We start from the raw sequence: 18,549 nt of genomic DNA, 5'->3' as shown, positions 1-18,549 counted from the left end.
GTCTTGTCTGGTGTGGTAGATCTGGGCCTCTATTGCTCTGGTGCTCAGGGCCTGCTCCTGTGCAGCCATGATGAGTGCCTCTGTGCTGTCCTTTAGTCCGGCCCGCTCTAGCCATTGGTAGGACTTCTTGATATCAGCCACTTCAGTTGTGTGTGTATATATATATATATATATATATATATATATATATATATATGCTGTTGACTACAGGTGTCTAATTATAGTTATCCAGATCTAGGCTATCTTATATTCTTTGTTTATATTCTCTACTGTTAGGGTGTCTACAATGAGTGCATTGCTTGAGTTTTAAACCAAACTTAAGGTGTTTGAAAACTTCTAAGAGGCATCTGATGTCACTGACACTGAGTCTGTGTTTGTGTGTTTTAAGCCTTATTGTGTGTGTGTGTGTGTGTGTGTGTGTGTGTGTGTGTGTGTGTGTGTGTGTGAGAGAGAGACGGATTGTGTGAGAGTTAGCATGAGTAAATGAAAGGGCTATTGGAGTGTGGAATTGAGGGCAAGAAGAGACGGTGCAGGGCATACGGCGATGGAGAGAGAGGAAAGCAGCTAAGTGTGAATGATGTTCTTCTTGCACTGGGGCAGGCCACGTCACAGCCCCCATTATTGTAATGGGGCACCGCAATGCTTACTGACCTTGTGTATCAGTTATTCATACAATTACAATATGTGGGAGCAGTGCAGGCTATTAATGTTGTAATTAGATGTACTACATGAACTTTGCAATGCAATCACAAAACAAATGTCTCCTTGGTACCATTGAAAAAGGTGCAATACCAAGACGTGTGGATGCACATGCATACACACACATACAGGCACATAAAAGCATACCCTCATGTGTTCTCAGGCTTCTATGGAGAGGTGAAGCCTCACCAGACCTCCTAGTTTAATGAGCTGATTTAGGTCAGTTCAATGCACACACGCAATTACAAAAGGACATGTGCACTCATACACTTCCACTTGATATGGTTTGTTAATAAAGCCCCTTAATAAAACAACATTTTGAGATTCATCCAGCTTTGCTTAATCAAGCTAACACCATGAGACTGAAATCCAGAAATATATTTTTAAAGAATGTGGAGGTTTGTGCCTCAATCTGATATCCCAGCAGCTGTGCTCCCACCTCGCGCTGTCAGAGCAAAGCTGTAAGTACAGTGAACTAGCAGAGAGATATGAAGCATTATCTGACAGAACGATAGCTAACTAATAGACCTCTCAGCACACACGCTTAAAGCCATCAGCGCTGATAAGACAGAGAGTGAGGGAGCGCGAAAGATAGAGAGTCAGTGAGACTGAGAAAGAGAAAGAAGGGGAGGGGGGCGAGACTTTGAAGACAGAGGACAGATTAGTGTGTCGGTAATGTTAATATAGATATTGGATCTTCACTGAGTCTTTTAAAGACCAGTTTAAACAACAGGTTCTTGTGCTTTACGAAAAACAAGGAAACACAAAAACTAATTAAACCAAAGATGATAAAAAGAAGCAGCAGAACAACTTCACCACAAAGAAACAGGGATAGAGCTTGTATATGTGTCTGTGTGTGTGTGTGTGTGTGTGTTTGAGTGTCTGCAACAGCCCACATGTCTGTGAATGGAGCTGGAAGTAAATGAATAACAGACTGCAGCTGAGAATGGAAGCATGTTGTAGGTGGTGCTGAATAAACGGGTCTTTATTACAGATTTAATACAGAGACAAGCCGATCTGAGAGCTTTCGGTGGATGTACTTGCATCAAAAATATCTATATTAGTTTCTCAACCATGTACTTAGTGAATTCATCCTGTATTAAATCAGCCTCAAGTGTATTCAGTCGTGTAAAGTTGGTGTATGTCATCATGTATTTATCAAAGCCTCTCCTCAGAACACAGTGTATTTTGGTGTCTGGCCAGCCATGATAGCGCTCTGAGCTGGCTAACATCTCATTCACATCAGTACATACATCTTTCTCTGTGACACACATCCAAGTCTGAGTGTCCTGTGTGTATTTATGGATGTGTGCATGTGTGGCTGTGCGTGTGTGTGACGTATCAGCCCAGTTGGACACTCACAAAACATGGGAAGTGCTGACTGGGTGTGGGCAATTCATCACTTGAACCATTTTCTTATGCAAGAAATCAACACCTCTAGCATCTGTTTACTGGGAGTAACTAATTGAGTACTATACGAGGGAATGATCATATTCTATGTTTTACAGCCTGGGTCCTTTTTTGAAGTGTCTGCCATGTTCTTTATCAATTATTATCCCTGTATTTAAAGCTAAGATGATTCGACAGAAGAAGAAGACAAGAATGATGACCCAGTTTAACCCGCATATCTAGACCACTTATTTTGAAGTGAAAACAGAGGTGAATATGAATTTATACCCAAACTCCATTGCACTGCAGAGCTACTTCCTGGTTCCCAGCACTTTGTATTCAAAATAGTGGTTTAGATAAGAAGGTTAAAACTGCACTCATCAATATATTTTATATTAACAAAAGATCAAATGACTGTGTAATATGAAAGGAATCGTTCATAGTGACAGACCCACAGATAATTATCATGAGACTGTGTAATGAGACTTGGTGAAACGAATCTCCTCCCATTGCTATGCCCCGTGAATTGAATTATAAAGCTGTAGGGCTGAAACGATTCCTCGAGTAACTTGAATAACTCGATTACTAGAAATCATCATAAACAACGTAAATCAATGTGGTAGTTATGATGTGCCTAAGTTAGCTAGGTTTTGCTCAAGAAAATAACCACAGAAAATAAAATGCTGCGGTTAATTTGTAAAAGCCTGAGCTTCATTCGTGTTATTTGTTATTATGTAGTCACAGTTCCTGTCCACTCGTTTTTGCCTCCTACAAATGCCACAAAGAAGACAGTAAATGCTTACTTTAGGTCTGAGCTGTAGTTAGGCTGAAACTTGTAGTTTTTTTTAAAACAAAAGATGTTTGTTTTTGCATTTCATTACATATTTTCTTTAAAACTCAAAAAAATTAAACCAATTAGTTGTTCATTTTAAAAGACCTGTCTTATTTTCTATGTTGCATATTTACTATTGCTCTTTAATAAAGCAAAAGTATTTCTTATTCGATTACTAGATTAATCAATGGAATAATTGGTAGAATACTTGATTATTAAAATCGATAGCTGCAGCCCTAGTCACATGGTGTCCCTGTGTCTATGACTTGTGAGCTGGTGAGTAAAATGATTTTTATAACAAATGGAAACAATGGCCAAAACTCCAAATAATGAACCAATTTATAAAGAAAACTGACTTCTTCTTTACAAATCAATTCTAACTTAGGCTTTATTTTGTCTCATTATATTGGGTAGTCTGAAACATATTGTTGGCCAGACTACTCCTGAAAAGTAGTTTCCATATCACTCACATTTTTGCTGCATAACCATGCCAGTTCATAAAGGCTACTAATGTAGAAACATATCAACAATATTAACATTTATCTGTTATGGGTAAATGTCACTCACAGATGTACCTTTATAATTCATATCCTGAAACCAATTCAACACAAATGATGAAACAAATACATATAAACACACATAAAGGTATGATGTGTTCTGTAGCCTATTTACATAACATGCATACGTACACAGAGAAATATATGCTTCACGGGAACCATTAGCTTTATACAGCAATATTTGTCCTACCACTGTGTCCTCCCAAATCCTACATTTCACTTGCACCACCATGCTCTCTCAAATCTCTGTGCATGAGTGTGTGTGTGTGTGTGTGAGTGTGCGTGTGGGTGTTATTGACAGTCAGCAGCAGGGGGTGTGTGCTATGTTGTGAGACACTGACAAGCTGTATTTCATGGAGCAGATGAAGCATTTTGAAGTTCTTTAAATCCCTTTAAGGGTCCAGCCGGGGGACTTAGCTTCTGATGCCGCCGCCTCTGTTGCTGCTCCTTAAGTCTCTTGCTGGGAAAAACTGGGGTCTAGAAGATGTCCCCCCTACTACTGTGTATGTGTGTGTTTGTGTGTGTGTGTGCGTGTGTGCATGCATTCATGTGTAAGTATGTGTTTTTGGGAGAGGGGCTGTGTGCATGTGTCTTGTTTTTTCTTCTATGTCTTTGCACATGTAGGCAATTACAATTTTAGAGTGTATACCCTCGAAGTTCATACCCTTGGGTATTGAGACCCTCCCACACTTTTCTGAAACACACACATTATGCCCCCCCACCTCTACACCCCAACCCCAGTCCAACATCCACACCCCCTCCCGATCACCGATGCCTTATCTTCTATTCAGAGGAAGTTGCAGGAGGGAAAGCAAACTGACAGAGTTCCAATAGTGTAGTTGTTAGACATGGCAGGGCCGCTGTGGGCTTACCTGCTGGCTGGAAAACTTCATCTCACATCCCCCTGCTCCTCCTCCTCCTCTTTCTCATTCTGTCCTTCCCTGCCTCCCTCCGTCATTACTCTTGCCTTCCCCTCTGGTGGTCCTGCAACTCCAATCACTCTGCTCTTATTACCAGGCAGAGGGAACTCACACACACATACAGTGACTGTTCGTTCTTCCCATTACTAGAGCATGTCCCTTGTTGCTGGGGACCGTCAGGTACGCTTGATTCTGATTTTTTTCCCTGACTTACTCTCTTTCTGTCTCTCTTTGCTAAATCTTACTCGATATATCTGTCTCTCTTTCCCACTCTTCTTCTTCCTTCCCTCACTCTCCCTCTCTCTCTCAGGCAGCCAGGGGGACAAATTGGCGCCCGGCTGAGCTAAATGTGCCTGGTGCTGAGAGCCAGATGGTACTGGCAGAGGGATGGAGGGAGCGAAGGATGGATGCTACTGAGAGATGGAGTGCCGAAGCCGTGGTGTGGCAAGGCAGCGTGGGGGAGCTAGCTTTGCACACTAATAATCTATTAGTGCTCAGGGGCCCGAAAGCTGTGCACAAGCCCTTGTGAGGGGCCAATCTGACCTGCTCAGAGCTTATGGGTATGCTTGAATCAAGACTGGACAACATACTCAGGAAGAAGAGGGAGGATTGTGGAGTGAACTGTTGAGGAGTGGAGGAAGAGAGACTGACAGATGATGCAGCAGGAGGGGAAGAGAGGATAAGAACAGACAGAGAGAGAGGTGTGATGTCAATCAGCTGCTGGGAGGTAGATATGTTGTTAATTAGACTCACTTCTCACTTCTTCTGGGGTCATTTGAGTTTGTCTCTTTCTCTCTCGCAAAATTATGGATGTTACCAGCAGAAGCTCTCTGACTTGTCTATTAAAACAGAAGGTTAGGCAAAGGCATGAGATTAAAGGATAATAAAACTTTGTACTAGCCAAGAAAATTGCTGAAATGTGGGAAGGCGGCAAAATTGCAAACAAGTTTGATGAGCCAAGAAACACAAGCGATCATACCGGTTTTAAACAAACCCCTAGGTTAGCTAGACTGAGAGAGAAAACAAAGGCAAAGGGTGAAAATATTACCCAAACTGTCCGTTGTAAAAATCCATGATAGTTTACATACAGGCGTCATGGTTCAACTATGACATACTGTACTTGCTGTGTATGCCTACACAGTTTTCCTGTCAAATGAGGGATAGTTACCGACATTTCAGATGAGCTGGCTTACAGTTTTACGTACGCGTAAAGTGGTTTAGATAATCTGGATAAACTTTCGGCTTGTTTACAACTAGTCCTGGTCGTTGGACTGCTAGTGTTTCTTTCCCTGTCTGACTTCTTTTTAGCAATGTCGCTGCATTCCCACATATCAGCAATTAACTTGGTGAGTACAATGTTTTCATAACCAAAATAAATGGTGGCCAAAGCTAAAAGACCAGACAAGAAGTAGTGAAACGCTGGAATTTTCCTTTAAAATTGCAATGTTTAGGGATAAACCATGAGATGAATAAGTTTAGTTTGGAAGTGGTTGGCGCGCCCCCCTGGCCTAGGGGTACCACAACATCCCCGGTGCGAATCTGGTCAGGGACCTTTGCATCTCTCTCCCTCTCTCTTTCCTACCATCATTTCCTATCGTCTCTCCACGGTCTGTAATAAAAGCTTAAAATGCCCCAAAACATACTTAAAAGAAAAGATTGGAGATGGTTGGGGATAAGTGAAGGTTTGGTGTAGTTAAGGCTAGGGTAAGAATGTGGAAGGCACATCTTTTGGTTGAGTCCGTAAGAACATTGCCCTCTCTCTTTTATTCAGTCTCATACTCTCTTTCTCTGTCTCTCTCCTTCTCTTTTCTTACAGGGTTTCTTGGTGACATTCAGCTGCTCACTTCATGCTCCACTTTCCTCCACATCAACCCAAATTCCAGTATTTGGTTCTTACATAACACGTAGCATAAGATTTGGACTTCAGTAGCAGACCAATGAGATGTGGTCATTTTTCAACTGACTTCGCCCACCCTCCTCAATATTCTCCTATCATGGTGCACAAAGCTCCCTCAGCCATCCATGCATAAGCAACACTAGCCGTGGGCATGCTCGCTCACACACATACAAACACACCGACTCAGGACAACATGTCGACAGCGCATGCTGACATTTAAGAAAACACAGGCTGTGTGTGTGTGTGTTAATGTTTGTTTGTGGATGGGTGCAGATGTGAGTAAGAGTGCCTTGCTGAATGTGTGTGTGTGATGATAAACTCAGGCCACCTCCAAACACAGTGCAGGGGGGACCTTGGAGCTCTTCTTTCTCTCTCTGCAGTGTAAGGTGTATTAGCTTTGACACGTGCTCCCTCTTACACTGTACCTGTAAAAAAAAACACACCTCTAGTACAGTAACTAAGATGGCTGAGTACCAAGCCTGCAAGGCTCACTTCTGCTGGCCTTGGTTCAAGTAGTGTGAAATACCCTGCTCTTTATTGGCTGAACCAACTATTACCATATAATAGGAATGGGGGTGTTAAGCCCATTTATTTATTCATTGTAATACTGGGGTTGATTAAGGTCTATGATCAGTTTCTTTGTCCTTTATTAGGCCTGCATTGATACATTTAAACCCTGAGTACACATGTTTTAGGCTGATATCTTCATGAAGTAAATAAACTGCATTCCTCATAGTAGGTAATACATTATAGTTTTTTCCAGTTGCTAACAAGCATTGTTCAATGCTGAAACCACATTTTCAAAACTCTTCACACAGTCTGCATTACCAGCATGAATGTTGGCCAAACAGTTAATCTCACCTACAAAACTCACTCAGACCAACATAACACTGGCAACACTTCTCATTCAGAAAACACACATTTCATTCACAACACACTGACCTAAAAAAAACACTAACAACAGGGAGCATTACATGATTGATGAACGTTTCTTTTTTAAAGTTTCAGTGATTTTCCACATAAATACTGTAACACAATTTCACTTTATTGAAAGCATTTGTAACACGAATGAATCAGAAATTAATCAAAATTTTATTTTTTTTATATGAATATAGTACTTGAAAATTATAACCAAAAGGTGAAAAAAGAGGGGAAAAACTCCAGGGCTGCAATGATAATAAAAAAAGAATAAATAAAATACATCCTACACATTACTGTAACAACATTTGTAGTTGTTCATTATAGTAAATTACAGTGATGGTTCTAGTCTGCTCACTCTGTTCTCATCAACATCATATCTGATGTCGTCTCCGGCATCTTGGAAAGTTCCTCCTGGGATGTCTGATCCATCCCTGGCAGCCTTCAGGAGAAATGTCTTCATTGCCTCCAGTATTTTAGTATACTTTCAGTATTTTAAAATAATTACTGCATAAATGCTTGGAATTTGCCATCATTCTGTTTTGAATGTGTTTGTAATCATTTTGAATGCAGTGTGTTAGCATTAGAAAAATGTGCTGAAATTTTGCAGTATTTTGCATGTTGCAGTATTTTGCATGTTGTGGAGTACAAATGGGAAAAGAGTTCCTGAATTTTGAAAAGTGTGGCGACTGAATGCATTTTGTCTGAAAGCAATGAAAGATGGTTCACAGTTTGGTCTGCATTGACTTCTGTTTCACTGACTGTGTGAAGAGTTTTGAAAATATGGTTTCAGTATTGAACAATGCTTGTTAGCAACTGGAAAAAACTGTAAATAAATTAAGTTATGAGTAGGGCTGGGTATCATTCAAAATTCCTCAATACTAGCGTCAATACAACACTTTTAACCAAAAAACCCAAGTACTTTAGGCTGAAAGGCAGTGTTTCACTGCCCTGACTTCTGACCACACTCAGCATTACTGATGTTTGGGCATGGTCAGAAGTGTACGAATTTGAGCAAGCATTCAATCTGTTATGTGACAGTTTTGATACTACTGGGTAGTATATGGTATATAGTACTGAGTGATGCCTAGCCCTAGTTACAAAAATATAGTTTCCAAATTTGCATAAGTCCTTTGGTGATTGCTTCACTTAAAATGCAGGATCCCCAACCTTTTGCTTATCATTACCTTACCACATTACAGTGGGACCACTTCTTTCTTATTCTACAGAATTACAGCAATTCATCTCAATATATCACACAGTATCTTATTATATGTCTAAATCCAAAATTAGGCCAAATGAGCAAATAACCAGTGCCTGACTGTTGTGTCGTCATACAGACACAGGGTGCTTTGCAGAGCTTTAAACAGTGAGCAATTTGTGTCACCTTCTCTCCCATATTAGACTGTGTTGTGCTGTGGGCTAAGGTCAGCTGCAGGAGTAGGAGGGGACGAGAACTGTCTGAAGGACCAGATAATGGACTACTGGGTTATTGATGAGTTAGATAAACAGAGGGAGAGAGTGTGAAAGAAAGAGGGAGAGATAGTCAGAGAGAAAGAGTTCAGAGATAAGAAAGGAGGAACAATCAAGGGAGGAATGAAGAATAAAAAACAGGAAAGATGCAAGGAAACAAACAAGTGTCACATCGAGATTTTGGAGAAGATACACCAACCTGGAAACACTGACACCTGAGACAGGAAGACGGATGGAGAGAGAGAGGCTCATACACATAAACCCAGAGGCATTCGTCACACATACTTCATCATAGAGGCTCAGTGAATATATGTGCACAAGCTATGTGTGTGTGAATTTGTTTATGTGTCTGTACAAGGGTAAGCAATAATCACTGCTATGAGAAGTCAATGGACAGGTCAGTAGTATGTGTGAGGTCGAGTAAACAACACATCATACAAATGGTTGCGTGTGTGCGGGTGTGTCTTTGTGCGTGTGGATGTGCTTCAGTGTGGGCAGAGGGGTTAGAATTTAGAACAAGAGCCAGTTGTTGTTTTTGAAGGGCAGCGAGGTGTGTATAGTGTGTGTGTGTTTGTGTGTGTGTGTGTGTGTGTGTGTGTGTGTCTTTCTCTCTTTGTATGCTGGCAAAAATAGCCAGTGTTGTGTCTGACTGGAACAGGTGTCCAAACATCATCACACACCATCAAACACACCATGAAACTCACATCCCACCAAGAAGGCACACGACTCTCTCAGGATTAGAGGCCATTGATATTGTGCTATCTCACAGAGAAAATTAAATAGCAAATATTTAGTGTTTTTCAGTGGAGGTCTCTGACTGGAACAATGGAAGCCACTGGTGAACTTATCTGCTAAGTCTGAAGTCATCAGACTTGGGTTCTTACTGTAAGCAGGGGAGAGACAGCTAGCCTGGCTCTGGCCACAGTTCAAAAATACACCTACCAGCACCTCTTAAAATAAGTAATTAACACGCTGTGTCTTGTTTGTTAAATGTGTAATCTGTAAACATGTAAAAATGACAATTTGTGGTTTTAATGTTCTGTGCTCCAAGCAACCAGCGAGACTACACTTTGTTTCATCAAAATAAGTTAGGAATGGTAAAAATAGCTTCAAATAACTCCCCCTAAAACTACAAATTGTCGTTTTAACATTTCTGTTTGTGTACGGATTAAACACAACACACACAGAGCCAAGCTAGCTGTTTACCATCTGCCTCCAGTCTTAAGCTAAGCTAATTGCCTTTTGGCTCCAACTCTTTACTTAACTCACAGATATAAGAGTGATATCAATCTCCTCATCTAACTTAAATAATCTAATTTCCCAAAATGCTATTTCTTTAATTCTGACTGCATTTTAAAAATATCTGTCTCTTGTGAGTCCCCAAATAGGTACGATACTATATCGCTGAAGTGACCCTTTAACAATGGTACCTTTCCAAGTCATTGTACAACACTTAAAAATAGAGTATAGTGATAATATAGAAATATATTACACAGAAATATAGTGATGAAAGAGGATCAGTGATCTGCTTTGTTTGACAAACTGTTCACCACTGTCTGCTCTCTCTCTCTTCGCGTTACACACACGTACTGTATGTATACTCGCTCACCTTACAACACATTCTATTTGACAGTGTCAGAACAGTTTTTCTCACACAGAAGAGGAACAGGCATTATGTGTGTGACGTGTGTGTGTATATAAGCATGCGTGCGTGGGTCTCTGTGTGTGTTTAAAACCTAATTTGTCCATGGGCAAACCCATCTCTGAGGGCTGTATTAGAAGCATTTTGCACTGTAATAGGCTGACATGTTAATCTGAAACTCCAGTCTCTGTAGCTAATGAACATATCCATCCCAGTCATCCCTGTGTGTGTGTGTGTGTGTGTGTGTGTGTGTGTGTGTGTGGTAAAATGGCAACGTCGTCCCATTTTTATGAAGCTGCTGAGGCAAACATAAATTTGAACACTGATGCCAAGGTGATGTGGGCTTTTGTATTTTTAACAATGACGACATTGAAGAGCACTGAATTTTGAATCGCTCGCGCAGTTTGTTTGTACATGTTTGTGTGTGTGTTTATTTGAGTGTGTATATGTGGAGGAGAGACATAGATCTGACAGTTCTGGGTCAGACCAGTCCCATGGAGTCAGGAAACCTACAGAGGACACAAATCCACACACACACACACACACACACACACACACACCTAGTAGGTGAAGATGACAAATGTTTGTTAGGCAAACGGAAAGAGAAGAGCGGTTGGATTTGGGCAAAAAAGGCTGCCCTGCCGTGCCAAAACTCATACATCAGTCTACACCTTAGAAGCAAAGAGAACTGAACTCACGCAGAGAAAAAAAAAAACATCTCACATGGCCTTCAACACACATGTAGACACTGCTAACTGGAGGGCTATATAGGAAAGGCGGCAAGAGCAAGCAGGGAGCTGTGATATTGTATTGTCGTCGAGGGCATAAACACACCAGCCGTGGTCATTTTGAGCGCAGCCACGAATCAGCCTAATTACCACTGACATATATAGGATGGTGGGGTCAGCAGCATCGCCAACTGCTACAACATTGCTCTAATGTATTCATCACACCCAAACTTGAGATATCAGATACAGTATGTTATTTTTTCCACACTTCCCCCTCATCTTTGCACTTTGCAATTTCCACTGACGCATCAGGGCCAGACTATCCTCATTCTTCAGTTGGGCAGAGAAAAACATTTCTCAGTATTGCTTCACTACTGTCCGTTGCATCATCTCTCTGCTCTGTGGCTGGTGTGGAAATGACCACTGCTGTGTTTTGCCATGTGTGTGCATGAGTGTGTGCAGTGTTGAGAGCGAGATAGAGAGAGCAGGAAACAGCTTATGCATGTGCGCGCCAGTCATAATGTCTGCATAATGTCCCCAAGGTCTGTATAACTAATACTTGTATTATTGCTATAGAATAAAACATTACGCTGAACCAAGCAGGATTAGAAAACAAGCATGACAGCCTCTTCCCACTCTCTCTTTCTCTGACACACACACACACACACACACACACAGACATGTATGCATGTATGCACACAGACATGTGGAAGCAAGCAGCCCAGGGCCATGTACACTAGCAAGCGGCCATGTTTCTTTCACAAAAGGCTGCAGTGAGGCTGTCATCGTCAGCATGGTTGGCTCTCACACACACTCAGTGACACACACACACACACACACACACACACTGCACTGTGACATCATGCCACGCATTTAGACCAGAGGGTCAGAGGGTAACACAGTTTTATGTGCTGAGGCTTCATTGTCGTCATGCTTAGTGACTGCAACAGCCCTTATACAGCTCTCTTTCCCTCACACACAAACACACACTTAGGCTGCAAATGTCAAAGATATCCCAGTTTACCATTGGCTCCTTTCACTCACATTACCATTGACATGCAGGTCACCGCATGCAGAGGTGAGGCTGTTTCAATCCAGATAATGATAGGTGGGCCCTGCTATCCTCTCTGACCAGTACCATCAGAGTCAACATTCTTTTAGTATCCACCTTTCAACCTACTACATTACCTTCCTACCTACTAGACATTTAGATCCTCCTTTTTGGCACGCTGCCACTTACGAGCTTTTGAAGCGTGCCTGTGTATCCCCATCATCTTCACAGTTATTCTCATGGTGATATATCCTGGGACATGTAGGAGTGTTAGAGGGGTTCCCCAGCAGAGGTGTATACCTCGGAAATCCAAGCTTACTACAGAAATACTGCTCTGGCCCCCTTCTTGTAAATTAAACAATCAGATTCAACTTCTTCAGGTCAAGCTCTAGCGATGGGACTTTAGATTTGTTTCCATGTTTCAACCCACTGGCACTGTTATCCAGAAAAACCAAGGAATAGTGGTATTTAGTTTGAACTAATGACACTATTCCTTTTTTAATGACACTATTAATGTTTTAGTATTAACCTGCTAGTTGGCCCTGGGGCAATATAAGGTGCTCAGCCCCTATTAACCCCCTGTTCCTCCCACTTTCTGTGCAAGCTACATGTTATTTGTATGCTAGAACATTACCTGGCCCCAGATTTGCAGATTTTTGTGGAAAACTGACTACCGTTAAACAAACTATTTTCAGAATATGCAACAAATAGCCTAAGCATAAAAGTGAAATTATGGAGGTCTTGAAATTCGATTTTGACACAGGGGCCCTTTCAAGACAGGGGTCCCAAGATAAGGGTCCACCTTAACGCAGTTATAAAGCCAGAGAGACATATTCCCAGTCAAATGTTCCATTAGCACAAACCAGTTGATACACGCCTGGAACTTTTGGGCTCCGGTTGGTGATCCAGCCTGAGTAGCCCAAAGGTTTCAAGATAACCACTGACCTATTATCTCCTCACCTAGGTCTACAATGACAGTTGTCCAATTAAATACCATATTGTACGACAAATTATGCTGCTCCCTTGGACAAAACCGACACCACAGCCAGACCTCCCCCCCTCTCCCTCTAGACTGCTCCTCACCTGAGGCAGCGCGGCGTTGATCTGCCGCTGGAGCACGTCCCTCTCGTGCAGCGCCCCCTGCAGCTTAGTCTGAGACTGAATGAGGGTCTCCTGAGTCTCCCTGAGGGACTCCAGCAGCTTGTCTCTCTCGTCCAGCATGTTGACCATCAGCTGCTCGAAGTTGGCCTCCTGGTCCGAGCCGTTCGGGACGCCGCCGGTGCCTCTGGGAGGACCACCCGAGTCTCCCTCGCTGATAGTCGGCATCACCTCGCACATCATCTTCCCTACTCTGTCGTCTGGGCAACGCTATAGGACAGTGTCGCTGTCGGGATTAAGAAGGGGAATATGTGGGTTACAAGCCTGATAAACAGATTTATAATAACTGATAAGAGGGCCTATTAACGCCCCGTAGCAACGCACAGCCTATGCAATCGTAGATACGCAACTTCTTCCCATTGCATTACATTTCCCGTCCATCAGACGTGCATCCTTAAGCTTTATCTCGCCTTACCTAATCAGAGTGATTGAAATGAAGAGATGATGGTTGACCTTTCATCCATATTAACCGGCGTTTTTTCACCCCGTGAGCAGATCCGCCCTGCCCGGCGCGCCATGCACTCACATGTAGAAATCCCGGCGTGATATGATTGACAGCTCAGAGATGGACGGGTGCGTTTGGAGGGGTGGTGCCCGCGAGCACGACGGAAATCATAGTACATTGGCAGGAAAATGTAAAAAGCAGGGAAGTATCCGAGAGGAGACGTATATTCTGCGTCTTAGTCTTGGGGACAGTGAGAGCGAGTCTTATCTGCATCCGCTTCCATCTCTCCACACCGCCACCGAACCGACTCTCACGCCTCCTCCCACACACAGTCGCTCAGTCATACACACACACACACACACAGGGGAATCTGCAGTTGTCACTACCAGGCTACAGCTCTGGAAATAAGGGACCAACTCCCAGCGTTCAGCCTATAAGCGTTTGGCACCACAGGCAAAACAGACGACTGGTATCAGTTGGGCGGTCATTAGTGTCAAAGCATAATCTCTAAACTCTACGCTAGTGTCATGTTTCTACAGTTAGCACAGACTTGACGCTTGATTGGTAAAGTCTAATTAACTTTTCACATCAGCACCACTAAGCACGTTCACAACCTGACGGCTCCTGAGGCATGATGCGCGTTCTAGCGGCATCAGCTCAACCGAACCACAGAGGCAGGTTGTGCACCAAGAGTGTGCAGCGCACCCTGCAGGATCTGACATGAACCTTAAGATTATAAATATTAGTAATATTAGAAAGAAAAGACAGTGGGAACAGGCATCTCCTTACACTGTGTTGTAGCTGTACATTATTCTGAGTGACTAACTTTGACTTTAAACTCTAACTTTGACACTAAATTGTTTGGTGGCCATCCACAGCACCAAGGCCCTGAAGTGGGCTATATCAACCATACATTTGTTGTTGCATGTGTGCAGTGTTTAGGCCTTTATTTGTCCTGATCATCAAATACTGTGCTACAGTACTGACAAAAGAGTGCTCTCCCATTGGGATGTGCTTTTTTACTTCAATACAGCTAAAACAATTATCCATCCAGAGACATAAACAGGTGCCCTTGCCACATAAGAATCTGAATTTGAATCAGACACAAATGACTGTTTATTTGACAGTCCAAAATAAGTTTGAAAGTGTGAACAAATACCTGTTAAAAGTTTAAAGAACAAAGGATTTGACATTTAACATGGGGCATGAATAGAATGTGGCAGTGCTGAATAGGCCACAATACATTTGGCAATAGGAAAAATAAAAAAAGCAGCAATAATGTTATTTTTCATCTCTAAATTGATGGTTGTTGGAAGTTCAGTCATTCTTACTGTAAAAAGGATAATTCTTGCGGTGTAACGACATAATTAGTCACCGTGCTTCCCTCAAATTATCCAGACACATTAAAGATAGGCCTGATTTTGTCACAAAGCCCCATAATGCTGATGTATCTCCAAATTTCCTTTTAGCTTACGGTTAGTAAGTTAACTGTGAACTGTGTTAGCTTTAAAAAAAAAACAACAGTGAAGTTGTGACTGACAATCTCAGTTCAGCATAAAGAGAAAATGATTAATAGCCTTCATGGGAAAGTGGTGAGTAAAGAGCACACTTATGACTGACCACGCTATGATCAGATTTGTTTTTAAATGATACTGTACTGATGAAGGTTTGGCTGCTGTAAAAGAAAAGTGGATGCCATTAAGATAAAGGTTGTGCAAATTTGATAAAAGAGTAATTTCATACATTAAAATTAATTAAAGAATAAAGTTACATTGATATAAATTGTCATGGAAAGAAATTATTAAGGCAAATTAAATGAAACCAGAGATAGTTGGATCAAGTCTTTATATTATGTAGTCTATTTTCACCATCCAATTATTATTTCCTGATTATAAAATAGGTCTAAACCCGTAAAAATATTAATTATCACATCATTTATTAATTTTCTCAGTATGTGCCAATACAGATGATATCATTTAAAACTTTTATCAATGTATATTACCTTTGTGATTTTAATACAAGTAAATCCAGATATATTCATGTACATACATTCAAACACTCAGTGTCAAGTCAAGTCAATTCTACTTTTACAGCCCAATATCACAAATCACAAATTTGCCTCAGGGGGCTTTACAATCTGTACAGCATACGACACCCTCTATCCTTAGACCCTCGATTTGGATAAGGAAAAACTCCCCAAAAAGCAAACCATTCTAATGAGGAAAAAGATCACACCTTTGAGTTTAAAAGCCTTTGCTCAGTTATATTTCACCTCTAAGGTTAGCTACAGGAGGCTATTTGTCGCCACCTGCAACTGACCTTCACTTCACACAAAAGACAAAGCACAAACAGTAAAAGTAGTCATTATGCAGAATGGGCCATTTCAGAATAATAAACTGGTAAAGGTGTTTTTTTTTTACTATATATACTGTCTGGTAGCTTATGAATTTCACCAAGGGATCAATAAAGTCTAATCTTTATCCTTAATAATACATCATCATTTATTTGTTGATTGTAGTTTGTATTATTAATATGAATCTGCAAAGTAACTAGTAACTAAATATATCAAATGAATGTAGTGGAGTAAAAAGTACAATATTTGCCTCTGAATGGTAGTGGAGTAGAAGTATTAAGTAGAAAAAATGGAAATACTCAAGTAAAGTAGGCCTACAAGTACCTCAAAAGTGTACTTAAATACAATACTTGAGTAAAAGTACTTAGTTACCTACCACCAATGACTACAGTATATTAAGTACTTTTGCTTTGACTTAAGCAAAATAAAACTATAGTGCTTCACTCTGAGTTCAGCATTTACAACTCTCTGACAGCAATTTATAAACAGCAAAACCAGGTCAAAACACTTGTCAGACATTTTGAGTGTCGTGTCAGCCGGCATGCTCCTCGACTGTGGGGGGAAACCACAGTACCCAGAGAACACTTACGCTGACATGAAGAGGACAAACTTCACACAGAAGGATAGGTGCTGCTGGGTATCTAACCCTCACCTTAACTGTTGTTATCAGGCCACCAGACCAGTATGTGGTCTCATGTTTTCTAAAGAAAAAAAGCTTTCTAGTTTTTCCTCGCTACAACGTTTTTTCTTATGACAGGATCTATTAAAGCTTATTTCTGTAGTATTTGGACAAATAATTATAAGGACAAATAATTAGAATTGAGGTTACAACATGGCAAGGTTTTTGAGGTTTATGGTTTAATGGTAATATGAACTACAAATATATTTTTTCCTTTAATTACAAAGGGTTATGTTTGGCAGTGAGGTAAAAGGATAGAAATTGTTATGTGTAGAAATTAAAGAGGGTTTTTATTTGTGGAGTTTATTACAGTTTTAGGCCAAATTGCTGAAGCAATTGAGATCAAGTGAGATTTGAGTGGCTGACTCACTTGGGGCAGTTGTAGGTTGGATGAGTGACAATGAGAAGAGATCTCATTATTGATACAAAAGATTTTGATATGGGGAAACAATTGTGTTATCTGGAGAAAACCATAGTGAACTGAATCTTCAAGGTGAAATCGATATTCTGCGTTACATGAAGGGGAGGGCTGTGAAAATGAGTGGTCATAAGATATTAGACAACAATGGAGCTACGTACCTGAGATGGAGAAAGTAAAGGGCTTGATGAAAACTCTGGCCACAAACAAGAAGAACATGATTTCTCCTGACACCTCCTCTGACCCATCTCTAAAGTTGGAGACGGATGATACTTAATTGTCAGGAAGTGATTTCTCATGGCCAGAGGTCGAAGCATCACCTCAGCTTTTTTTGGTCTTCTTTGAACTGCAGCAGAGATTTCTCCAAAAACTAATTTATCTTTAGTTTCATAGGAATTTGCCCCGGGGAGATGTGGCTCTCTGCAGTTGAGTTTTCGAGGTCTTGACAACAATGTTGTCACCAGCCATTCTGGGATGCTGTGGTGACCTACAGCACTTTTACAAAATACTTACATAGGTCACTGAACATAGCACTGTGGATCTTTTTAGCATTATGACTCTTGGGTCTGATGACATTATCAATGATAACCATTTGTGCCAATGTCTTCCTTCTCTGGCCAATGGTTATTATCTAATCTACCTGGCTCAGTGATGTCGGGGCAGCTTTATTAATGGTATGCATTAGCCACCTTATGAGAGGCAGAGTGATAAAGTATTTTCAGTCACTTTCTGACATTGCTGTTGAGTGAGAAGTGGATGGGCAGATGCCATATGATATGACAGATAACAGAGCTGACCTCCTGTCCCCCATTTCTGTGTGCCCTTTTATCTGAACTCTTTCATGCCTCCTCCTGCAGTCAGAGACTTTTTTGAAACTTTAAGGATTAATAACTCAATTCAAGTCATAGCCATCAATCAACAAGCAGTACAAAACAATCATTTATAAATGCTGATCAAGTAATAGCCTAATGTGCAATTAGCACACAAAAAGCGCCATTTTAAACATGATAAAGGCAATGAGCACCACAGACAGTGAACTACACTCAAACAGACAGCATTTGAGACCAAATATCCAGAATTTTGTTTTTAACTTAAGCATAAACAACAATATCAAATTAATACAGCACTGACCGCAATATTTCGTAATACACAATATTAACAGTGAATCGAGAAATACAATCATTTCTAATAGGAACACAAAGGCTATTTGTGAAGCATTATGGAAAGTTACGTTACTGTTCCTCCAACACGTAGACAAGTAAAGTAAAAAAAACAACAACAGATCACTCAATTAAGGCAACTCTTGACTTGCATATACAAGTCTTAAATGGCTGATAAAATAATGGGACAGACGCACTTTTCTACCCTCTTTAATACGAGAAATGAAAAA

The 18,549-nt window shown here is 41.0% G+C and overlaps 1 protein-coding gene across 9 annotated transcripts in view; it reads right to left on the bottom strand.

Moving 5' to 3' along the window:
- The window catches only part of ppfia4 (PTPRF interacting protein alpha 4), a 55,297-nt gene extending 41,235 nt beyond the window's left edge, over positions 1-14,062 (bottom strand). For 4 of the 9 annotated variants that reach the window (XM_044179309.1, XM_044179352.1, XM_044179370.1 and 1 more), the window contains exons 1-2: positions 13,680-14,061; positions 13,190-13,490 (exon numbers count right to left, since the gene is read on the bottom strand). In XM_044179309.1, the coding sequence (XP_044035244.1) occupies positions 13,190-13,447 (258 nt within the window). In that variant the 5' untranslated portion in view covers positions 13,448-13,490; positions 13,680-14,061. Of the gene's footprint in view, positions 1-13,189; positions 13,491-13,679 lie in introns of all 9 variants that reach the window. The other 5 variants (XM_044179334.1, XM_044179325.1, XM_044179390.1 and 2 more) reach the window with 2 other exon arrangements.
- Positions 14,063-18,549: the final 4,487 nt, after the last annotated feature.

This window comes from Siniperca chuatsi, linkage group LG2, assembly GCF_020085105.1.
Source record: "Siniperca chuatsi isolate FFG_IHB_CAS linkage group LG2, ASM2008510v1, whole genome shotgun sequence".
Taxonomy (NCBI): domain Eukaryota; kingdom Metazoa; phylum Chordata; class Actinopteri; order Centrarchiformes; family Sinipercidae; genus Siniperca; species Siniperca chuatsi.
The sequence above is the reverse complement of the archived record's forward strand: the minus strand, read 5'-3'. Positions and strand labels throughout refer to the sequence as shown.